This window comes from Papaver somniferum, chromosome 6 (assembly GCF_003573695.1).
Source record: "Papaver somniferum cultivar HN1 chromosome 6, ASM357369v1, whole genome shotgun sequence".
Taxonomy (NCBI): domain Eukaryota; kingdom Viridiplantae; phylum Streptophyta; class Magnoliopsida; order Ranunculales; family Papaveraceae; genus Papaver; species Papaver somniferum.
The window spans coordinates 95,890,663-95,916,084 of NC_039363.1; the positions used below are offsets into that span (position 1 = coordinate 95,890,663).

At 37.4% G+C, this 25,422-nt stretch overlaps 1 protein-coding gene and 1 long non-coding RNA gene across 7 annotated transcripts; one reads left to right on the plus strand and one right to left on the minus strand.

The window, feature by feature from the left end:
* Positions 1-8,470: 8,470 nt before the first annotated feature.
* LOC113285919 lies at positions 8,471-11,301 on the plus strand. The gene is made up of 5 exons (XR_003329008.1): positions 8,471-9,128; positions 9,222-9,478; positions 10,105-10,173; positions 10,486-10,556; positions 10,874-11,301. It is a non-coding gene; the product is annotated as an uncharacterized LOC113285919 (long non-coding RNA).
* Positions 11,302-17,717: 6,416 nt separating this feature from the next.
* LOC113288482 lies at positions 17,718-24,318 on the minus strand. Of its 6 annotated transcripts, XR_003330641.1 has the most exons (9): positions 23,109-24,318; positions 22,628-22,757; positions 22,416-22,487; positions 22,242-22,313; positions 20,293-20,395; positions 19,294-19,416; positions 19,065-19,136; positions 18,885-18,961; positions 17,718-17,772 (listed from the first exon to the last, which is right to left on the minus strand). XR_003330641.1 is itself a non-coding variant. In XM_026537531.1 (8 exons), the coding sequence occupies exons 4-8, from the start codon at positions 22,469-22,471 to the stop codon at positions 18,895-18,897; spliced, it is 390 nt and encodes a 129-aa protein (XP_026393316.1). In that variant the 5' UTR covers positions 22,472-22,487; positions 22,628-22,757; positions 23,109-23,599; positions 23,711-24,318; the 3' UTR covers positions 18,654-18,894. The 6 variants fall into 6 exon arrangements, 2 of the variants coding, with proteins under 2 accessions (XP_026393316.1, XP_026393315.1); XR_003330640.1 differs by lacking the exon at positions 17,718-17,772 and having other exon boundaries at positions 18,654-18,961; positions 20,293-20,392; XR_003330637.1 differs by lacking the exon at positions 17,718-17,772 and having other exon boundaries at positions 18,654-18,961.
* Positions 24,319-25,422: the final 1,104 nt, after the last annotated feature.

Here is a 25,422-nt window from a genome sequence, read left to right on the forward strand (position 1 = left end):
AAAATTCTTATAGCTCTCAGAGTCTTGATGGTAACAACATTGAAGTCAGAGGCTGTGTCGAGCTCAGTTCCTCTTAGATAGACCGTGATCAGCAGTTCCCAGTTGTGTTTTTCGGCATCGTTCCATGAAAGAGCTTGGGCTCCTGGCGTGGCTTCCGTAACAGGAAAAATTCGTTTGCCCGACACAACACGATTGAGGGTTGAAAATATATCTTGACGTTGTTCCTTGGAAAGGTAGAGAATATCGCATACATGCTGCATCATGGATTGTATAGTCTCGTGTACGGAGTCCCCAGAGATCCCGCAATTCCTGACTGGAAGTGGATCTCTATGTACTCCTTCATTTCCCAGATGAAGTTCCCCTGCTTCGACTTTCTCCTTGAAGATATGCTTCAGTCTGTTGCAGTCACTGTTCGGATGGTGAACAAACCTGTGGTAGCGGCAGTGTTTGGGGTTTGTCATCTCGTCTTCGGTCGGTGGGCGCATGGGAGGTGGTAGTCTGATGACGTCATCCTGGATTCATGCCTCTGAGATTTCAATCACATCCTCGATCGGGAACGGGAAATCCAGGACATCTTCTTCAGCTTCGTGATGATGCATGGGAGCTTAGGCGGCGGCCCTCCGGGGCGGAGCCGCCCGTCGTGCTGGTGCCGCGCGCTTAGGCTTTTGGTCTGCCGCTGGGGCCTTTTTTTTCCCTCCTTCGTCTACTACGCTCACAGAGGAGAGACCGACGTTGTATTGCTTGTTGACGAGACGCCTACTTCCTCGAGTTTCGCGTGCATCTTCGCCTCTGGTTGGCCTGGTTATTTCTAACAATGATGGTGTTGTCGTGGCCGATCGTTTGGCTTCCTCATGGAGTTCAGAGAATGTTTGGAACCGCAGGTTCTCTAGTAAGGCACGATAGATGGGAGTCATACCGTTGATGCAGGAATTCACCAATTGTTGTTCGGTCACGTTTGGGTCGTGACAGTCTAGCGCTTGAACCCTGAATCTCTTGACAAAATCATTTGGATGTTCATTATCTCGTTGGAACATCCTTCCTAGATCCAAGAAGGTAACTTGCTCAGACACGAAGAAGTACTTAACCATGCCACCCCGGTTGGGGATACTGTTTGGTGTGATGTTGTTGTACCACGTGTATCCTCTTCTGGTAAGCGACTTCGAAAACTTCCCCCGGACGAAGAACGTGATTGTATTCATGTTCGCCTAGGGACTCCAGGAATCGAGAGATATGTTCACGTGCATTCCCGGTGTCGTCGTATAAAGTGAGTTGAGGAGAAGAATATCCTCTTAGAAGAGGAATTCTTTGTATTTCAGGCGGGTAAGGGGGTTGATGCTGATGCATGTCTATATCATCACTTTTGATTCGATTTCGAAGAAGTTGCTCCAAATCTTATCGCGTGACAAAATTGGACGGTTGATTTCTCTCCAATTGGGTTCTGGCGCGAGTTTCTTCGTCTGCGAAGGTGTGCCCTGCTGAGGTGCCGGCGCCAGGGGTATTGGAGGTGTTCCTCATCGACGCTGGATGTCGCGACTCCCGTGGTAGCCGCTCCGTTAGGGTCTTGAAAAAGACAAGTACCTCTTTCTGAGTCGAAACCATGTCTGTCTGGGCTCTAGAACCTCCTGTCTTTCCATCAAATCAGCGATGGTGACATAGGGTAGGCTTCCTATGTCTCCTCCGGATTCTCGTCCTGATGGCGGAATAACTGGAGGCGCCATACTCGACGAAACATTAAGGACGGTAGCAGCATCTCTGTCCCTGGTGACTGGTGGTGTAACACCTGAAGGAGCGCTTTCCATGCTACTTGGATTAACAGGCTGCGTAGAAACATTAGGTGCGGCAGCAGCTCTAGCTATGGTGATTGGTGGTGTAACACCTGGAGGAGCGCTTTCCGTGCTGCTGGAATTAGTAGGTGATGTATTAATGTCACGGTAAGGAGTGTCAGTACCAGGGACGGGTTCCGTGCTAGTGTTCTCAGGGCTTGTTGCTGACCCAGATCTGAGTTCTACCATGTTGAAATTGGAAATGAAAGATGAAAATGGAAATTGGAAATCGATATTGCAACCGAGAGATTGATCTCCTACTGTGGTCTCCAATTGTTTGAGAGTGAAAACAGTTTCTGCTGATTTCGGTAATTTCGAGTGTGTGGGTGAGAAACGAGTCTAAACCCTAAACAATGTACTGCAATGGAGTAATTTGATTCGAGAGATCAATCTGTACAAATCCGGCCTAAACCAAGAAATGGCCGTTCCAGACTTGCTTCGGTCACAAAGTGAAGGATAAGGGTTGGTCTTAGGGAGGGAAGCGAAGAGAGTGTTGAGACCAGAATAGTTGATTCTGGAAGAGTAGTTTTTTGAAGACTTGTATCAAAAAGTGAAACGCTAGCATATTGGGAAGCTGACAAGTGATTTCTAAGTGTTGTATTCTCCTGACCAAAAACCTGTTCTTTGGTGGAAATAGGTGAGACATATTTATACAAGTCGCAATGAAATGTACCCTGGTCTCGTAAGAAATGGAAACGGTTGAGTAAATGGAAGAAAGCGGTAATGGGTAACACCTAGAATTGATGTTTCCATAATGAAGGAAATGTTTCACCATTACTTCTTGTATTTACTAACCGTCTCACTCTTATGACACTTTCTTGTAACAGGCGTAGTGTACACCGCACGTTGTAAACCGCCAGACCAATACCTTGATGAACATCCCCCAGTTTGTGACATGTTTTGATGTCTCGAGTGTTTTGTGTAGCATGTTGCTATTGTTTGGAAAGTTGTTCTTGGGAGACTTGTCGGCTCGTTGGTGACCTTCGACGGTCGAGATTTTTGCATCTTGAGAGGAAGGTTAGCCGTTGATTATGGTTACCTTCCGTTGGTAGCAAGTGGCGTGGCCATGGTGCTGGCATGGCTTACGCATGCTCTTGGCGTGGCTAATTAGAATTTGGTGCCGCGACCATAAAATAGGCATAGCTAAGTGTGCGCCGTGGCCAAAGAGTTGGCAGCGTAGCCAAAGGTTGCCACAAGTCGTTTGGTTTAGTGGCGAGCTTGTACGGCTGAGATTTGCATCTCCGAAGGAAGGATAGCCGTTGATTGTTGCAACCTTCCGTTTGGCAGCCAGTGGCATGGAGGCATGGACGACATGGATTTGGCGTGGCCAAATTAGGGCTTTGGCACCGTGGCCAAATTAGGGTTTTGGCACTGTGGCCAACAGTTGGCACCATAGCCAAGAGATTCCACAAGTCGTTTGGTGGCAAGTTTGTACGGATGAGATTTGCATCTCAGAGGGAAGGGTAGCCGTTGATTGTTGCAACCCTCCGTTTGGCAGCCAGTGGCATGGAGGCATGGCCGGTATGGCTTTGACACCATGGAAAAATTAGGTTTTTAGCACCGTGGCCAAGAGTTGGCACTGTAGCCAAGAGATTGCCACAATTTATTTGGTGGCAAGTTTGTACGGCTGAGATTTGCATCTCAGAGGGAAGGGTAGCCGTTGATTGTTGCAACCCTCCGTTTGGCATCCAGCGGCATGGAAGCATGGCCGGCGTGGTTTTGGCATGGTTTAGGCGCGGCCAAGCTAGGATTTTGGCATAGTTTTAGGTGCGGCCAAAATTAAGGTTTTGGCATAGTTTAGGCGCGGCCAAAATTAGGGCTTGGCATTGGGACAAAAGTTGTCATGTGTTTGGTGGCGAACTTGGACGGCTGAGATTTGCATCTCAGAAGGAAGGGTGGCCATTGATTGTTGCAACCCTTCGTTTGGAAGCCAGCGGCATGGAGGCATGGCCGACATGGCTTTGGCGTGGTTTAGGTGCGTCCAAGCTAGGATTTGGGCATAGTTTTAGGTGCGGCCAAAATTAGGGTTTTGGCATAGTTTAGGCGCGGCCAAAATTATGGCTTGGCATTGGGCCAAAAGTTGCCACGCATTTGGTGGCGAACTTGGACGGCTGAGATTTGCATATCAGAAGGAAGGGTGGTCGTTGATTGTTGCAACCCTTCGTTTGGCAGCCAGCGGCATGGAGGCATGGCTTTGGTGCGGAGGTGTGGCTGGCGTGGCATTCCATTGGCACTATGGTGCGGCTGGCATGGTTGGTATGCCTTTGGCGCGGAGATGTGGCTGGCATGGAATGCCATTGGCACGGTGGTGCGGCTGGCATGATTGGCATGCCTTTGGCGCGGAGATGTGGCTGGCATGGCATGCCATTGGCACGGTGGTGCGGCTGGCATGGTTGGCATGTCTTTGGTGAGGAGATATGGCTATTAGGGTTTAGCGTGTCGAAACCCTAGTTTAAAATATGTGGCACGCGTGATTGGCACGTTTGGCTAGCATGCGCGTCTGGCATGTACAGAGATGATGCCAGTCAGTACCGAGGGCTCTGTCGTGGAGCATGGCATATAAAAAACGTACCCCGGTAATTTACGCAGACATGTTAAATGTTTCAATAAATATGCTAGTGGCGACATTATTACTCAAATATGTGACTTCACTGTCTGATTAAGATTTTACGATTTTAACCCTAAGCTAAAAACCACCATCAACAACAGGCTTTGCACCTTTGTTAGCGTAGGGTTTTGGTTGGTCTGCAACGTTGGAGTGGATGAGGAATCATCGAGCTTGTGTTGGCTTCGTCTTCCAACTTTAGCACACCATCCCGAAACTTTGTATATCAACGCGTGTGTGACTTTGGTCCATCCCCACCGAATCATAGCAAGGCTTTGGCTCATCATCGTCATAAGACTCGACATCATCGGCACAGAACTTGGTGTCGTAGTCGTTAGGCTTTGTACCTTCGTTATCGGACCTCCGCTTACCTTACATCATTGCCAATGGACTTCGAAGCATGATCTTCTTCGCTCCTTCGTGCTGGTAAAAACTTTCAGCTGCAGTTAGACAGATTTTCCGGTGATCTCCTTGCCTTTAGCTTCTCTCCCCTACTGTCGTACTGCCAATGTCTCTAGACTGTACCAAAGTAGCACAGCTGATATATCCATTCTCCTTTCTCTTTTACCTTACCCTCGAGCTCTTGCTGCAAAGAATACGTCGTTGTTGCTACTAGGGTCCATGTTACGGTGTGGGCTTTGAGCTGCTGCTATACTGGAATTCGTACGTTGATACAATTTGTTGATATAGCTGATTAAGCAGTACTCTCGAGCTCTCAATTAATCTCAACTGTCGTGACTTGTGTGGAGAACCGTTGCTGGAACTCTGGTGTTAACTGTCGGACCGAAGGTATATTACTAGATTGTGGGACCGAAGATGGAAGCTGCATCAACGGAATGGAGGATCGGGACTGCATCACTCTGCGCCATCGTCACCGGACTTTCATCCCTGCGGGGTCAGTCTTTGCGCATCGTTGTTCTTTAGCTCTTCGTTGTAGGAGTTGCATCTTCGTCAGACTTTACAATTTTGGAAGCTTTGGACTTCATGAGGATATTTACTTAGGGAATCGTACGGCAAGTAGCTTTCACGTTGGTAGAACACTGGATTTCTCGTTGGAGAACCTTTATGTAGGATAATTTTGTTCGTCGGGCACATGCATTGGAAGCTGTATCTTCGTAACTGAGCTGGGCAGCGGATACATCATGCTTCGATCTTTCGCTTAATTTCTCTGCCTAAACGATCATGGCAGCAAGGTCGGAACTGTATGATCGTTACTGCTTCATCGGAGTGGAGGGCTTTGGACATCGTAGCAAGACTCGGGATCTTCGTTTCCACAGATCATCGTCGTTGACTTTGGATCGTCCTTTGGCTCATTGACTTTAGTTCTTCGTCATCATCGGGGTTGGACCATCGTTGCTGAGGTTGTGCTTCGTGATACTTTGGTCATTTATACCATCGTCGCAGGCATCGCATCAGCGTAACTGCAACACTATGCATCAGGTAGATCATTGTTCCTCTTGGTATGGTCGGTCATCAGACCTAGTCCATCGTTACAAGGCTTACCTTCATAAGCGCGAGGACCGAATCTATCATTGGAGCTTGATGCTGGTACAAAGTACAAACCAGAGCAAAGATTAATCAAAGGCCTACTTTTAACTTTATTAATTCATAAACACTAGAAAATACGATAAGATAGTACTTTATGACAAGATAAAGTAGAGAAGATAAAGTAGTTTGATTTTAATTTTACACTGACATCTGATAAAGTAGATAAGATAATACATTGACACATCTGAAAATTTTTCACTCATGAATAAAAATAATAAATTTCTTTATTTAAAACTTTTCGTACTCCGAAAAAAACTCTCTCTTTGAACATTGTGCCCAGTTGAAATGAATTTTTACTAAAAGGTGATTTTTACCCTTTAATTTTATATATGAATGAAGGAAAAATAAAATCATGTTTCTAGTTTAAAAGAATGATTAATGGAAATATTTTTATAAACAGGTTATAAACAATTTCAATATTTAAAAGAAATCCAAAGATGTAAAAAACTAGTTCTGAAACAAGGATTCATTCAAACAATGATTCGTTGAATCATTTTGGCAAACTGTTAATAATCACATATCATGGCTTGAACTTCAATGGGAAAACAAAGCTTTTAGATAGCTAGAATGTCGTGCTACTAAAAGTTAAATAAAAAAAAAGAGATCATTTTTATGATAATACCACTTTATAATAGCAAAGATTAACAATTAGAAATCACAAGAGTAAAAACAAAGAGATATCAGATAATGGAAAAGCTTAAAAGCCGACCCATAGGTGTTCTCAGGTGGTATTCGTTAGTTGAATGGTATCTGATCAAACTTTTCATGTGAATACCATGGATTTAAAGAAAACTGGATGATCGAATCATGAAATCAAAATGGGTTTTTGAAAGAAAAATCAAATGGTGCTGGGTCGGGAACCAACATAAGTAGATGAGAGAAATCCAATAGACTGAACATAAAACGAGTACGTTGAACCATTTTTACGAACACCCCAAAGGCAGGTTTTGGAGTTCATCTCAAAGGGTATTTTTCTATTTTGGTAAAACTCAAAAAATTGCAGTTGCAAGACATTCTTATTTTATTCAATCAGTAGATAGTGAATGTGTATCTACTAGATACACATTCACATTCAATATCTTATGCCGATAGTGAATGTGTATCTATTTTGGCATAAGATATTGAATGTGTATCTAGTAGATACACATTCAATATCTTATGCCGATGAATATCAGAATATGGACAAATCACTTAAGAGAAAAGCTATGGTAGAGAGTAGATCTCATCTGAATTGGCTTCAAATGCTAATCTCCTGGTCTTTCCATCTTTCAACAAAAAAAAAGCATAGACAAATTAGAGGAATGAACTTGAGAAATTAAAGAAAACACAGAAACACTCCCGATTGCAACATTTAAAAAACACTCATCCGGGACATTTTAAAGGAGAGAACCCAGTTCATAAAACTTCACCAAAAGTTTAAGAGTTAATAGACTTGGAACAGGTAGAATAAATTCTTTATCCGCTCCATGTTTTTAGTGCCAAAATGTGAACACCATTTGACGTGTACCATAAGGAAAAGTGCAAAAAGATTCCACGAATTTTTTTGGAAACAAATATTTTGTTGCCAATAAAAGTTTATCTCAAAAAATAAATTATTAACAAAAATAATTAAGTCATGCATTCACGGCTTCACCCAAAAACTAAATTAATCATGCATCAATCACGAAAATAATCACGCAATCAATCGCATCATCGATTATAACATTAATAAAAATTAACAAAAAAATTATGAAAAATATATCCAATGTCCAATGTCCTATGACTCCTATTACAATTCTTCGAATTTCTCTTTTCCTAATTACATTTTCGTTCTCTCAATTAAAATCAATTATTCCCGATGACACTTCCGATAATGAGAAACTTAAGAAAATGATTAAATTGACTGTGGATACTAACCTTTCGATCAGAGAATGTGTCTCTCTTGCAAATAACCTTATTGTTAATCCTGTTTGACAACAAAAAAAATTGCGCAATCGTTAGAATTTGAAACAAAATAATAGGAACAAATATTGATTAGCATATAAATAATCGAGCAAACAAAAAAAAAATAACGGGCTAAGCTCATACAAAACAATCATAAAAAAAACGAGCAATATTGTTGAATTAGTTAACGTCATTTACACGTTACTTTTTATTAATTTTGTTTATACCATAATTAAAAAAAATAGATATAAAATAAATTAAAAAAAAAGGTTAAATAAGATGAATTGTTAATTTTGTTATGTCTTGATATGCCCCGGATTTTGTATACTAATATGTTTCCAACCACTGATTATGATGATATGGATATAATATATATGTCCAAAATTTAAAGATATTTTGATTCCTATCACGATTTTATTCCTTAAATTAAATATTGTATTGCCTATTTTAAGGTTTTGTTTTCCTGGAAATTTCATGCTATCTATATAAAGTGCTCTGCAAGGTTGGGATCACGTGGTGAGTTTTTTTTCGCTAAGGTTTTTTCTTCTTGCTTTTTTATTATTGATTTTTTTATTATTGTTAATAATAATAATAAATATCGGATCTTTTTGATGATGTTTGGTTTTTGATTTGCAGATGTTGGTTGTGAATCTCTTTGCTTTAGTGGCGATAAATCATCATTCAATGATGTCGTGTAAAGGTGAGGTGATGAGTTTGATATTTTGTTTCTTAAAATCTGTGTTTTGAGCATTTTTAGTTTTCCATGAGAAAAAGAATTTGGGGCAAATAATATGTGTACCTGAACCAGATCAACTTATGTTTATTCTTACACTGGCAATCAAAATTCTTGCTTTTTCTAATTTTTGGGTTCATCATTTACTGCCTTCAGCAGTAGCATGACTTACTTTATTTTTCTTTACCCAATTCTTAATTTTTTTGTTTGTTTCCTGCATTTGCTGCCTTCAACAGTAGCATGACTTATTCTATTTTTCTTTTCCCAATTCATAATTTTTTTTTGTTTCCTCATTAATGCATGATGCAGTTTCTTTTCAACCAGATTATGGTAAGAAATTTACGAATATCAATCGATATTATTTCCAAGATTTAGTTTTTGCCTTCTTCAGAAGATAAATATGGCTACCATAAATTGATATTATTTCCAATAAATCGTCTTCTATTTATGGAATTTCCAGGCTTGGTCGAATTTTATATAAAGCACTCGCACAAAGGTAAACTCTTATCATTTACCCTATTGTTTTTTTCTTCTCCTATAATTTTATTGTTTTTTGGTTTTTTATTTTGGAAATTGAATTTTTTTGCAGATGATGGTGATATATCCTCGCAGCGAAGGATGAAGCGATGAACTTTTATCTTTCATAGTTCACAGTTTTCCCTTAAACATCTTCTATTACGCAATCCTAGTTTTTTTTTTATTCCTTTATTCCTTTTATTGTTTAGTATTTTTGTTCCTTTTAATTTATATTTGTTTTTGTTTTGAAGTTGATCGTAATTGTTCCTCATAGTCAATATTGAAACAATAAAATTAAGTCTGGACGTTTACTTTCGTACGAGTGTATAGGTGAGATAATGAGCATCTTTTTCTATGGTTATCTTTGTTTCATATCTTTATTGCTACCGCTCCTATGATTTTTTCCCTTTCATGATTTTTCGCCTATGATTTTCTCCCTGCTGCTTCACTTTTGTGATATGCGATCGAAGCAATTCAAGGATGAATGAGATAAAAAATGATGAATGAGTTTCAATATTATTTTTCATTCCATAAAAAAAAAAGATTCTCATTCTTAAATGTGTAGAAAATGCTCAATATATCTCAATTGTGTACAAAAGCAAACATAAAAAATATTAATTATATTCCTGGACATGAAAATAGATATTTAACGTTTTTTGTACAAAATATATTTTTTGGATCGTTAAATAAGGGATTAATTAGACAAAATATTGCAACAAATAACATAGTTATCGGAAAATATTCTGCTATCCAAAAATATACTAAAAGCTATAAGAAATTTATTATATTATTTCCAAAACTAAGTTAATGAATTTTGTAGGCTTTTCTCTATATAAAGCACTCAAGAATAGGACAAGACATTATTTGCACGTCGCTTTTTCTTCTACGGTATTGTTCGAGTTTTTTTTTATTATTATTTGTTGATCAATGATTTGCGTTTGTTTTTTGTTTTCCAGATACGTTCAAAAGTGTTTCATGAGAAACTTGAAAGTGTTTATAGGAATCCTGATCAATTTTCGCAAGAGGTAAAGGATTTGGTATATCTCTTTGGAATTTTTGAATCTTCTTATATGCAAGTTGATTAAATATTGTGATATCCAATATAAGTTGATTCTGAAATTTGGCGTCGTGGGTGATAACGCGAGTTCTTTTCTGTTTGCAAGTTTGACGTTGCACCTTAAAATTGGACAAAATATTGCACATTGCTTTTTTGTTCTTCGGTATTGATCGTAGTTTTTGTTTTGCAAGTACGCTCAAAATCTTTTCATCTACGGTATTCGTCGTGTTTTTTCTTTTTCTTATTGTTGGTTGATTTCTAACATGCATTTGTTTTGCAGGTATGCTCAAGCTTTTCATGGGAAGCTCGAAAGTACTTATGGGATTCCTGATAAATTTCCGCAAGAATTTGGTATATCTCTTTTGAATCTTTGAATCTACTTAATTATATGCAATCGATGTTGCACCTTAAAATCGCAAATACATTCTTGCAAGAAATGCAAACTGTACTTCATAAACGGAATAATCGCTAGGCTAGCTTAGATTAAGATGTCACATATACCATCACACATTTCTTTTTAGGTTTTATGATCATATGAGAAACGTAATCAATTTGAATATTTTTAAATGAAAAATATATGTCAAGAATATTGTCATATATGATACCATTGAAGATTTGCGGTAACTTGAATGAATGTTGTTAACTAAAAATTTCTTTGTTATTTGTAGGATTATCTGTGTTTTCTTGGTTTAGGAGAAGGATATTGTCAAGAAGGTTTTTAAGATCAAGAAACAGAAGGAGAATGTTGGAAATAGATAGATTTGTAAAAACTTTTTTGGGTTATATTAGATGAAGGAAATTTTGACTTTTAAGTAGATAACAAATGCGTGTTTTCATGTTGTTGGTTTGGTTCGACTAAATCGTTTCTTTTGCGTAAAGGTTAATTTAGGTTCTTTGTGTTTATGAAGACCCTGAATTTGTATGGGGTGGCATCCAAGGGTTCGAAAAAGGGGTCTAATAAGTGATATGGTGTAGGAGTTCATCACGGTTACATTATATGTTGATTTTCTTTGGTTTGTCTTAGGCTTTCGTCAGTTCACTGATATAAACTCTTTTATGTTTGTCGACTGCATTATAAGTTCTTGGCTTATCTGCATTCGTATCAAATACCAATAGTTGTAAGGGTTGCACTCGAATCCCAATCGATTTGAAGAAGAAATATTATAGGTGATATGGCATATATAACAATGGTGCAGACTTAATATTATCGAAAATGATTGGTGTACCGTGGAGGAAATCCTGCGGCTGCACCGTGTGAGAGAGAAAAAAAAAGGGCCCCACCTTTGGCCCCATCCCCTGCAAATCCCCCCTTAGGGATGCGCTAACAACCCTTGGATTTGTTTGCAGTGCAGATCGTGGTACACACCTTGGGTGTGTATCATCGCTCTAATATTATATTGTATGATACTCTTGAGGACTTAATTGGGGAGAAGAAGGTAACATCCAAGCGTCTTATCCTTAAAAAAGAGTTATAATATCCCCAGACATACCTGATACTTCTCTTCCTCGAAGCCTCGAAAACAAAACTTACTTCTCCTACTTACTCCAACAAATTTTAGTCCTCCTCCGCCTGCCCAACGGGACATCCGTATTAACCGTAAGTTATGCAAGGAAAGTGACAAACAGGCTGATGGATATGCAGCTGATTAGATTTTTTACACTTCAGCATCCAATGGAGTTTTGGGTTTGTAAAAAACTGATTCCAGAAAAAGCTGATGGATATGCATCTGATTTGATTTTTAACACTTCAGCTTTCCAACAAAGTTCATTTGGGGCAATAACCTGACACAATGGAGTAGAAGAAAACAACAAATTGGATGATAAGAAAGAAAAAAAACGAAATTAATTTGGTAGACTCGGTTGTTCAGGAACTGGGATCCTAAGTGTGCTAGCTGCATCTAGCTTATCAAAAAAAAAAACTGTACAATGCTCATCATACTTCATGCAGTAGAAAGGTATTTTCGTATGCTGAACATTTTCGAAGGACCGCGTAGCCCTCTACAAGACCTATAGAGAAGCACGTATCGTACTTGGATTATTCCAGTGTCACAGTGACATCAAATACTAAAAATGCGTCGGTTTGGATTACAAATGATTAACCATATAATGAACTGCATTTAACATATAAGATGCGTGGATAATGTTGTTTTCCTATGGTGTATATAACTTGTGTGACTAAAATACTTGGATAATGTTGTTTTTAAAGGAAATGTGAGCACCCAACTTTATGATGGAACCTGAACCAAAAATCCAAACTAAAAATTGAAAAAGATCAGATATTGTTTTATAAATTGCATGTATAAGTTTCAACCTATGAGACCGTTGTACGGAAGACATGAACTAGATACAGCCATAAAACAAGCTTATCAAAAAAATGGCCTTAGTTTGGTTAATCAACTCCCTCTCCCCCACTAAGAAACAATAATTCCTCGCTCCACTATTGTTTGGCGTATACTATATGTCTGAGATTTGTGAACGTAGATACATTTTTATTCGAAAAGACGGTGATGATTTGGAGAGACTCTGTAATCCGTTTCAGTGGAAATCGTCAGGGCAGGGCCATCTTAGGGGCAAGGCGGACTAGGCGGTCGCCTAGGGTCCCAAATTTTAAGGGGTCAAAATAAAAAAAGATTCTTCTAATAGTAGTTAATGTGTAACATATAATAAGTAAAGTGTTCTGTCTCACTTATTTGCATTACAGATAATTTGTAACACTTATAGTTGTTAGCAAATGGTTTGTAACAACTACAAAATTTATTTAAAATCTTAGCTTTTGAAAACAGCAACCAATTTGGGCGGTATTTTATGCCAAAATTTCGGCTTAGAACCAAAAATCTAACCAAAAGAGCTGAAATTTTTGTTGTGGCCATAGCCTAATTCAAGTTATCGAGTTAAACATACAAAATTTATTTTCCTATAATCTAAAATTTTAACTCTTACAATGATTTAGTAGCCCATAAAAAACCCCAAATTTCAAGTTCGCATAGGACACTCTAGACGAGTAAGACGGCCTTGCGCCAGGGAAGTAATTATAATTTCTACATAAGTCAAAGTACATGAACAAATGAAAGTGTTTCCGGTTCAACATGATTTGCTCCATCAAAAATACAAGTGGGTTACAACATTGTGTAAGTATGTTTTCTGAATTAATTAATAACTTATGTAAATCCTTGAATGTTTATCATTTCTATTTTGTATTTCTTATGTCTTTTATTAACTTTCTATTTGACTAAGTCAAGTTATTAAAGAGAACGGTGAGAATCTCATGACCAACCATATTAAATGTTATATTATTACTGACAAAAAGAAATGTATCAGGTAATTCTATTATTCTGAGGAATGTTTAAAAGAGTTTTATAGCCATAAATATTTTTATTTAGAAAATATAGCCGCAAATATTTTTATTTAGAAAGGGAATGGAGATAGATAAAAATCTTTATAAAGAATCTGATAGTTAATATTTTTATTTATTTAAAAAAGAATGAAAGTTGATAAGAAATATCTTAAATAGATTTGTTTATTTATATATTGAGATATAATTTAAAATTTAGGATTAAGTTTATATTAAAAATGATTAGTTTAATGAGAAAATATGTCTATAAAAAGAGCAGATAGATAAAAAGGACAGACCAAAACAGAATAGAGGACAGATAAATTAAAAAAGACATAGAGAGTATTTGATTCTGATTTTTCTATGTTATTTTAGTTCTAATTATTCTTTATCTAGTGATTAATTTTCATTTAAAGTATTTTTATTTTTATGAAAAGAAAGAAAACCAGAAAAAGTTATTAAGTTATCGAAAAAATTACTACATCTATTTAACCTCAATGATATACCAAAAATATCGAAGGACATCATCGAAACTGGGGAGCTTATAAAAAATTAAATGGCCAAACGAGAATCTTTTGAGAAGATTATCATGTATCGCGATCTCTATGACGCTTTTGCTGATGAAGTACATGCACATAATGATTGAATGGACCAGAAAATGCAAAAATAAAATACATTAAAAAGCAAAAAAGAGGAAAGCATAAACTCCAAAAATTTTAAAAATATCAAAACTAGAAAAAGCCTGAAAGGCATAAGTTTTTAATTTGTTTTCTTTTATTACATTGCGTTTTTATTAGTTTATTGGATGTTTTATTAATTTTCAGGATCATAAGCTTATTGAATTTTAAAACATCATAAGCCAGACACTGGCCCGTGCATAGCACGGGTGACCAACTAGTTTTGTTAGAATACGGGCATCCAACTCAAAATCAATTGACAATGAGTGGAGAGGCCCATAGAGTTATAAACCACAGGATCCGAGATAACCCAGACAATGTGTGACTATAATCTCAACACGCCCCCTCACGTGTAGCCTCGTTGGGTCTAACACGTGGACAAAATCGGGTGACGCGGAGTAAAGGTGCGGTCAAATGACTCGACACAAATAGCATGCTCTGATATCATGTTAGAATACGGGCGTCCAACTCAAAACCAATTGACAATGAATGGAGAGGCCCATAGAGTTATAAATCACGGGATTTTAGATAACCCAGACAATGTGGGACTATAATCTTAACATATTCTTTAGTAGCCGGATACCATAAACCCATAACCAAGTCCGGATCGATTTTAAGGAATACAATACCATTGAACCAAAGACTTCAACATATGTATATTTGAATGGTTTATCTACCCTCTGAACAACCTCATGAGATACTGAGGACGATGGGTCGTAATCTATAGAGATTATATCATAATCATGTTTTCTACTAAAAAGAAGTGTATAATTTTTCTTTTCAATAGAATGATTGAGTCGCTTTCTAACAAAACCAGAATTGTGTTTAAGGAACTTGCACCATTTTTTGCATACGCACCTGAATCTCAATATAGATTTTACTGGTAGACGCAACAGGATTTCCACAGCAACTTCGTGTGAAATACACATCGGTTATCTGTGAAAAGTTCAAGGCTGCCTACGTTAGGGTTTTGGGGTTTATCTAATATATACGGATGCTGAAATCTTTTTGTGCGATTCGGAGGAGTCCGAATTCTCGGTCCATCAGAGAATTGTCCCAATACTTTGTTTGCTCATTAAAAAGGCCGACTTTGTTGCTGTTTGAGCCTAATCCAGCTGTGCCTTAAATACTGCCAAAAGAAGCACAAAGAGAACATACAAGTTACAACAACAATATATTTATGCTGAACCAAACAAGAGAAACAATGCAGGGAAAGACAGTAAGTTCCAGAGAAACCTTTTCCAGCTGTTGCAAGTTCAAGTAATTCTCTAGCTGCTAAGTTGACAGCTTGTTGATGCAATCGTAGAGGTCTGATACAAACCAAGAGCAGGCAAGGTCATATGGTAGTTCTAAAAATTTGAAGAAAACGAAAATGAATTGTTTATCAAACTCAAATCATTCATGTTGCAGCAGATAACAAACCTTATAAAGTAGGATTAGTTCTGTTTTCTCTGCAGTGTCAGAAATGCATTTTGTTATGCAGAAAAGGAAATGTATACATGACAGGTTTTCAAGAAATTTCAATGCCGTGGAAAATCAGTAATAGTATAAGTATATTGTAGGTAACAGCGTTAGATGAAATTCTTTTAAGAATCTGCTTCCCAATTAGCCAGGTGCCCCACATATAAATTCTCTTTGGATAGAGTTACTACGCAGTACCAAAAACAAAAATATCACTCGAGGAACAGATACGAAGTCAGTTATCTCAAAATGTACCTTAACATTGTATATATTCAAATAACAGAAGCCAGGTTTAAGTCCTGTCTTACAAAAGTTTTTTCAACTTATTATTAGGTTTACCCCCGTTAGACTTGGGATACTTAGTTCCACCAGGCAGTCTTCTTCTATGAATATTCTCCAACCAATCCAATTTCTTGGCAGTAACTTAGAATTATATTGTCTATTATTTCCTTCACCGGTCACTGTTCTTTCTAACAGTCTTTTTTCAGCTGTTGACGGTTTAGATTTCTTGGATCCCCAAAAGTGACTAAAGAAACCTCCAGTAAGATTTTTAAGATGCCCTTGTTTGTTCTTAACCGGTGTTCTTCTCTTGTTCTTTGTCACCTTTTGCTCTTTACTTTGGCGGTGGAGTACAACATTATTTCCAGGATTCCCAGTCTTGGAGCGACGATGAGCGCGGGCATTTCGATCCTCCCTAGATGCTGAAACATCGTTAGTATCACGGGGATGATGGTGGTGGTCGCTGTGACGGTGGAACATGTTTCCAATCTTGTTCTTGGCTCGTCCAAACCATCCCATCTTCTGATGTGAAGGATTTGAAGGACCAGCCTTGGAATAATGACTCCTCTTATGTGGATACTCCTCAATTGGTGATCTACTGCGTGAATGTGATGCGGACCTCGAGTAAGCTTCGGATGGTGATTTTCTCCTTGACCTATAACCGCCACGGTGATCCATCACTCCGTTTGGTGAATACGGCTCCGACTCACTACCAGTAGACTCTCCTTAGATTGGACTTGAAGTACCAGAAACAATCTCGGAAGCAGAATATGGGGACGAAGTAGACGTTCTTCGAGTCCTACTTTGATAATTTGAACCAACGTAGGAAGATGAATACGAAGCCGATGAACAAGATCTTCTACTGACAGAAGCAGTAGAGGAATCTGAAGATGATCCTGAATCTACTGTTTCCGGATCAAAGTGCATCAGCGTTGGTGCCAGTATGACATCGTTCCAAGAATTATTATAACTTTGTCGACGTGGACCAACTTCCTTGGAACCACCGTATCCCTTTCTGTGTTGAGTCTTTCTATTTGTTCGACTCAAACCTTGAACCTTTTCCCATTCTGATTGTTGTCTCTCATCTTCCATTGTTGTTTCCTGACTAGATTGCCATTGCTGAACAATGGCTATACTGTTCTTCTGGATCCCAGAGTATCCATCCTCATTATCCGAGTCAGAAACAAATGTCGTTTCCGAAGGTTGTTGATGTTGAGATCCAAAATATCTAAACCTTCGTACTGCATCCACGATATTCAGCACCTGCCTCCCGGCTATTTTCAGTTTCCCGCATTTTTGGCATTTTTTCAAAGGAGGTTTAAATTTTAAAACATTGCTCCTCTAGTGCCTGTTTGATCACCAGAATTTCTTTATTTATTTTTGATAAATTCTAAACCATTGATGAAATACTTGATAATTTCATCTTTGAATGTTAATAAGGAAAAAGAAAAATTGATGAACTGTTGAATCAATGTGTATACCTTTAGGGGAGACTGGACGATGACAGGTGCCTGTTGGGTCAGATCTTCTATCCTCTTTTTATCCCCAGTCTTGTTTCCTCATCCGACTGGAACAACACAATCAGAAAGAAGATAAGGGTTTCAGAAAAATAAAATCAAAATTGAAACCAGAAAATTAGGGTTTAAGAATTACGACGAGAAACCTTAGAATCTAAATAAAAGTTAAAAACCCTAATAGCTTGAAACAAGAAGAATATGTTTAAGAAAATTTCAGGGTTTTTCTTGACTTACGGATGGAGAAATGCTCGAGTTTTGATTCCGTAAGATTTCATACAACGTTTCAATGCTGCCCACTTTCTCTGTTATCGATGATAAGAATGTATCACTGTTTTCTGCAGCCATTTCGGCTCCTAATTTTAAAATATTGTTGAAAGAGCGCGCGAAACCAAAAATGAGTTCGCAGGTAATGCGAAACTAGTTAGTTACTGCTAATGGAGCGTGAGACTGCTACAATTAAAATGAGTCTGGAAACAAGTTATTGCAGGAGTAAGTATGGTAAAGGGGTATATATAGATATGGATGGATATGGACATGTCAATTTTAAGAGGAATGTTGAATCATCAAAATGTTTAAGAGATGTTTTGAAACAACACAATGTTTCATTATTAAATGTCCTTCAATGAATCATCACAATGTTTGAGAGGAATGCTTTAAAACAACACAATGAATCATCACAATGTTTCATTTTGAATGTCTCTAAGTCTCATGTGAAAGTGAAACACAATCTTTATACTCCCAAACATTTTTAGTTTTGGAAATGCTTCCCCGTGTAGGAAATGCTTGACATTAATCGGGTGATCTATTACTCACGAGTTTTTCCTTTTATTGAATCAGGATAGGCACGAGTTTTGAACTGACATGCCTTGTGCATTGTATTTCGGTCTGAAAAATGAGTATTGCCACTTGGATAGTCCAATTTTTACCACTAATCTTTACCATTCAAGATAAAATTAGGCGTATTAGCATGTTTTGTGACAGGGGAAATGAAACCTTTAAAAGTAAATATGAACAATAAGAAGGGCTATTTGGTGTTGTTTCATTCTATACACGAGCTGCAATATAGGTTGTTTTACTACCAGTACAATCCTAAAAGAGAGAAAAATAGAAAACAGACATGGCAACAAAACTGTTGGTAAATCAGCATGTGATGTACATGATGTTAAAAGTTATAGGAAACGTGTACAGTTAAAGAAGACTACTTTTTTCTACAGAACTAAACATTGGAAATTTGAATAAACACGTATTTATAAACTGGAGGAATATCAAACACATTCGAAGTCCAAACTAGAAAAGTATGCTCAACCGCAGTACCGTACTACATTCTGTTTACTGTTGCTCAATGGTGAATCAGTATGAAAATAAAAATACCAATAAACTAAGGATGCACCTATGAACAGTGTGTGGTACTTACGCCATATCTACTACCCTTTCATTTTCTTGAGCAAGGGCCATAACTGGTATAAAATAGATTGCATATGAACTTCACAGCTGCATATGAACAAAATGTAAAAAGTCGTAAGCATCCTAAAATCTACAGCCGAACAATGTTGCAACATTATCATCGTGTAGTTGCAAATGAGAAAAAGATTACCATGTAGTAACCAGCCATGTTTTCTGGAATAGCAGCAATGGGAATTTGAGAATCATAAACAACCAGTCCAACCTGTTATACGACCAGCCATGTATTACATTAGGTAAGCCAAATACTCGAATTAATTCAACACCAATAAAAATAATCCCTAAAAGTACACCGGGTTAAAACTACTAAACAATAAATAAAGAATCCACATGCAGGAAGACGAGTAAGAACTGTGTTTTACCTCTGATTCGAGGTCTCATAGCTGATACTTGTAAAGTGTGTGTGATTTGTCTTTTTTAGAAAGCGAAAAAACAGAGAGAATGAAACTAGCGTCAACCATACCAATGGCTGCTTGGATCGGTTTCTGCAACAGAAACATGAATTAACAATTTATCAGGTTCATACACCAAAAGGAATAATGACACAGACCAAAAAAAAAAGTCGAACCGTCGAAGCCATTAAAGGGGGTGATCCAGATAAGTCAGATGATTGAAATGTATATAGAAACGAGCACATTAGGAGGGCCACAGGAATGCCAACCAAGATAGTATAAGGTTAACTAAGGGCCAAAGTATCTAAGCTGTACCCAGGAAAATTTAGTTTCTGCGGTCATCATTTACTGAAAGATCCATGTTTGAGCTTATACGATTCCAAAATGGAGAGAAATCGCAACATTAATTGGACATCTATAATTCATAACCTGGATATTGCAGCGACTTCCTACATTAACAGAAAGGAAGAATCTACCTTCCGCAAGAACACACAATGTTGTATACCTTCCAATATTCCATGTCCAAAACATGGTTGTTACCACCAAAATGCATGTTTAGTATTCAACATTCACTAACTGCAACCATTGTTGTAGAGTGACATAGAAATTTTGGTCAAATCCATCCTCCATGAAATCGAACTTAACTTCACCCCCTTGTGGACATGTACCATATGATGTTCTGACATGAGAGATGATGTATGCAACAAACTAACATGTAAAATATTATTCCCACTGGATAGGGAGATTTTTTTATATTTTGTCACCATCACTAAACCACGCGAGGTGGGATTCTGCAATATTAACCTAAAATAGTATGGGAAATGTGCATTTGTGGAAGACATTACAATGTCTAAACATAGATTTACAATGTTTGATATTATTTTGGTAACTCAATATTCAATAATTAGATAACACAATAATCTAATTCTGGTAAATAATGATAAGACAATAGTGATAACTCAAACTAACCTTCTTCCCAACTTGGTTATAGTGTTAGTCACTCCCATCCGTTGCAAATTTGCAGTAAGCGACTTGAGTCAAGATTCCTTTACCTCATTTGCATAAACAACTTCTGATGAGAGTAAGAGGGTAAGAAACTGAGCACTAACATGCATCTGAAGGGGGTAAAAACAAAACGACAGACAGACAGACATGAAAATTCTGATGCATGCAATGATATATTTGTCGAAGAGTCAAAAGTTAGTTTGGAACTAAAGGTGTTTGAATGCATTCTCAGAAGTTGTTCTTCAACTTCTAGAAGCAAAAAGTCAGAAGTTAGGTTGGCAACTAAAATTGGGATTGATTGACTTCTATAAGTGAAAGCCAACTTTTTGCTGCTGACTTCTGGGATTGACTTCTGCTTCTGGTATCCAAACATCCTCTCCTTGAGATGTTATTTTTTGACTTCAAAGAAGTAAACAAGTCAGGAGTGTGTTTGGATACCAAAAGTAGAAGTCAATCTCGGAAATCCAAAGAAAAGGGTAGCTCTATAAAAATTCAGTCAAAAAAATGCATGCCATAATTGTATATGCACACCTCATAAAATGTAACTAGATTAAAAAAGGTTTCACGTTGTAAAGAATCCAACTAATATGTAGTCACCTATTCTTAACTTATAGTATTGTCCCTATATCCTGTCACGAGCAGCTCATTACTAAGTAGCACAGTATGTAGACAAAATCGGGAACCAGTTTTCGACTAGTGACTGTAAATTTTTGACAACTGGTAAGACAGACCGGAAAAACCTCAACTATTGACCATGGGTAAGTTCAAGTTTTATCACTAACCTTTACCATTAAAGATAGATTCAGCATATTAGCATGTTTATTGTGACAGTGGAAACTTAAATAGATAAGGAAACGAAAACCTTAAAAGTAAGTGTGAGATTTGGTACTAGATCATTCATAGTGAAAGCTGGCCATTAGATGAAACTGTATCAAGCAAAAATATTCCGACTACATGTACATTACTGGAATAATGAGTGACAAGTGTGTATCCCTGTACTACATGCGAGCTGCAGTATAGGTTGTTTTACCACCAGGTGCAATCCTAACAGAGAGAAAAAAAAATAAATGAACAGAGGGATGGCATCAAACATAGAAAGCAAACTGGTGGTAGAACAGCATGTATGTGAAAAGTTCAAGAAGACTAGCTTTTTCTGCAGAATTAAGCATTGGAAATTTGAATAAACACATTACTATGAACAAAGGAATATCGAACACATTTGAAGTTCAAACTAGAAAAGTATGCTCAACCCTACTACATTCTGAGTGTTTATCGACTAGTCGACATGTGAGTTTTTGACAAATTGTAAGACACGCCAGAAAAACCTCAATCCTTGCCCATGGCTATGTTCAACTTTTATCACAAACCTTCACCACTAAAGATTAGATTTGGCATGTTAGTATGTTTCATGTGACAGTGGAACCTAATCAGGTAAGAAAATGAAAACCTTAAAAATAAATGTCAACTAGTTGGTGTTAATTCACTTATAGTGAGAGTAGGCCATGTAATAGAACTGTATCAAGCTAAAATATTAGGAATGACAGGTACTTTATCAGAATAAGTGAGCGAAAATCGCAAATTACTGTCCTTAATAAGAGCTGCAATGTAGGTTGCTTTTCCACCAAATTCCAAAAGCAAAATGTTGGTTGAACTGCATGAGATGTACATGATATGAAAATTTCTAGGAGGTGTGAACCGTTCAAGAAGACTACTTCTTTCTACAGAACTAAACACTGGACATTTGAATAAACACAATGTAAACTAAAGAATTGTCAAACACATTTGAAGCCCAGACTAGAAAAGTATGCTCAACTGCACTACATTCTGTTTAGTGTTCGTCAATGGTGAATCAGTATGAAAACAAAAGTCGCAATAAACTCAGAAAACACCCAAGAACAATGTGCGGTACTTACGCCATATCTACCACCCTATCATTTTCTTCAGGAGCAAGGGCCATAACAGGTAAAAGGAGGTTGCGCTTACAGCTGCATATGAACAAAATGTAAAAAATCATATGCTTCCTAAAATCTATAGCTGAACAATGTTGCAACATTGTCACTGGCTAGTTGCAATAAGAAAAGGATTACCATGTAGTAACAAGCCATGTATTCTGGAGTAGCACCAATGGGAACTTGAGAATCATAAATGACCATTCCAACCTGTTATATAACCAGCCATTTATTGCATAAGGTGGGCTAAATACTCGAATTAGGTCAATACCAATCCCAAAAAATATTCCAGGTTAAAACTACTGCACGAAAATCAACATGAAGGAAGAAGAGTAGGAACCGTGTTTTACCTCTGATTCGAGGTCTCATAGCTGATACTTGTAATTTGTAAAGTGTGTGATTTGTTTTTCTTAGAGAGCGAAAAAAGAGAGAGAAAATGAAACTAGCATCCACCATATCGATGGCTGCACGGATCAGTTTCTGCAACAGAAATATGAATAAATGATTTACCAGGTTCACCATACAGAATATCGACAGAGACAAGAAAACCAAGTAGAAGCCACTCTAGAGGGTGATCAAGATAAGCCGGACAATTAAAATGTATATAGGAACGAGCAAATTAGGAGGGGAACAGACAATCAGTTCCATACAAATCTTTTCCACCTGTTGCAGCTTCAAGTAATTCTGCTGCTCTTAAGTCAACAGGTTTTTGATACAAATTCAGATGCCTAATGCAGAAACCAAGAGCTGGAGCAGGTCATATTGCAAAACAAATAGTTCTTAATATAAAGAAAACGACTGCAAACTGTTTATCAAACTCAAAATATTCACCTATTTAGGAGCTTTGAGAACTATCAGAATCAGAGATATGCTGACTGATTTTTAAATTTGCAGTGTCAACGTCTTTATGGAGGATATCAAGACCATCTTTCTCGTAGAACTCTACTGAGTCTTCTATCATTTCGGGTTTAAGCATATATACCAAGTGTCCCATCTTCTCCTTAACCCAGCAGCTAGTAAACAACTCTCTTCTGACTCTTTTCCTCTAACTTATGCTGAGGAAGTTTAATACCATCTTTTTCATGGATCACCATGGGCTTTTTTTATCATTTCGGAATCAAAATCAGCCAAATCTTAACTCTTGTCATCTTTTTCAACAATCAATCAACTGTTTTCTTCCTGGTTCACTTCCTCATTAGCTTCTATTTCCTATTGGGATCCAAAACCATTCATTTCTTGATTTTCCTCTATTGCATTCTCACCCCAGTCCGCTGTTCGGTACTCTTTGTTTACCATAGTTAAATTGGCAACAAAGTTTTCATCTGGTTTTAATTGGTTATCTTCAGTTACGGAAGAATAAAGTGATTCATTAATCTAACAATGGGGTTTTCAATGGGATCTGAAATTGAAGACATGCTAGTTTTATGGGGTACCTGAGAACCAGAAGCTAATCCCTAATCTGAATCAACAATTTCAGTAAATGAAAGATCTTCGATGGAAGAAACTTTTGGGAGTAATACCTGAGAACAAGAAAATAACCGAATCAGAACATGATTCAATCTTTTCTGCAAATGGTAACTTTCTATAATCAGAAACCCTAACTGGTTCATTCTTGTCCACTAAGTAGCAGCAAATTCTGAAACCGTAGAGATTGTTGGAGTCATGAAATGCTTAGTAATAGGTGATGATGATCTTATCTTTATAGACTTCAAACTCTGATCTTGTTCATTCTCTTTATACTCATTCTTTCGAACAAACAAAGGGCTGTTTACTTGATTTCACTGAAACTCCTTCTGATCCGAACTGGGGTTCTTGGATTATTGAGGTTAGTTTTACTGTTTGAAATAGGGGAAGCAGATCTGTTTGAAGATATCACCATCAAAAGCTAAGATTTTTCAGACATTATCCAAAAGGAATCGAAGGGTTATTGATCTGAAAGAAGAGAAGCTGAGAAGGAATGAGTGCTAGAGACTGTCACAGAGATTTTTGGAGAAGAGAAAGATATCTTTCTAGGGACCTTGTTAGCATGCGTAAAAGTGCCTTTCCTTATCCGGAAGTAGAAATCAATTCAAGTCAGAAGCAAATTTGACTTGAATATAAATTTGTTTCCGACTTCTAATATCGGGAGCGAAGTTAAAAGCCAAACTATTTTGCTTACTTTTAGAAATCATTTTGAATTTGATACTCAAATTGACTTCTGACTTTTTAATTTCTAAAAATGGAAAAATTATTTCTGATGTGCTACCCAAACGGGCTATAAGATTTTGCCTTACAAAAAGGTTTTGTGTCGCCGAATTAATTTCTTGTTTAAACAATTTTTCGAATTAATGATTGTATCCTCCATAAATACCAAAAGGAACTTGCATTCGAGAAATGGTGTAGCGTTTAGTCCAGGACTTCCATACTTCAAAACCAACATTGGAATGAGTAAAAAGCATTGCTAAAAGTCCTTCCAAAACATCGATCCGTTTACGCTCAAACCTGTTTCGATCATCAAAGTATTCTGGATATGGTATTTCGATGAATACTTCTTCTGACATGTTAAAAGAAAGTAAAACTTGTTAAAACTCATTGTCTGATCTAATTGGACATGGTTTTGCTAACCAGTGTAAAGCTCCATTCACAAACACTCCTGGTGGTCCACCCATAACTTTGTAAGGTATGTAGTCAATTCTTTTCCATGAATTCGAACTCAATGTGTAAACCTCTACTTCAGCAATCATGATTTTTCCTCTTTGTCTTAACGATTTCTACAAGGACTCACAATTGATACCAACTTGTAGTCATTGGTTTCTTGGCCGGATTCCACAAACCAATAACTAAATCCACCATGATTTTAATGAATACCAAACCATTACAACAACCAAAGATTTCAACAGTTTTATTTTTGAATGGCCAATAAACCTTCTCAACAACCTCACGAGAAGCTAATGATGACGGGTCATAATTTAAAGAGAAAATACTTGTTTCATATTTTTGCGTAAAAAATATCGTAACATTGTTCTTTCTCATAGAATAATCAAGTCGCTTACTAATAAAATCAGAATTATGTTTAAGGAACTTGTACCATTTTTTGCATACGCACCTGAATCTCAATATAGATTTTACCGGGAGACGCAACAGGATTTGCACAACAATTTCCTTT

Bases quoted from the DNA above. Each gene is read 5' to 3' on its own strand.
- LOC113288482 (XM_026537531.1), bottom strand. From the start codon at position 22,471: ATGATTCTCAAGTTCCCATTGGTGCTACTCCAGAATACATGGCTTGTT. The intron at 22,314-22,415 runs GTAATCCTTTTC...GTTCATATGCAG, and splicing joins ACATGGCTTGTTACTACATG to CTGTAAGCGCAACCTCCTTT. The intron at 19,417-22,241 runs GTAAGTACCGCA...TTTCTGTTGCAG, and splicing joins GATAGGGTGGTAGATATGGC to AAACCGATCCAAGCAGCCAT.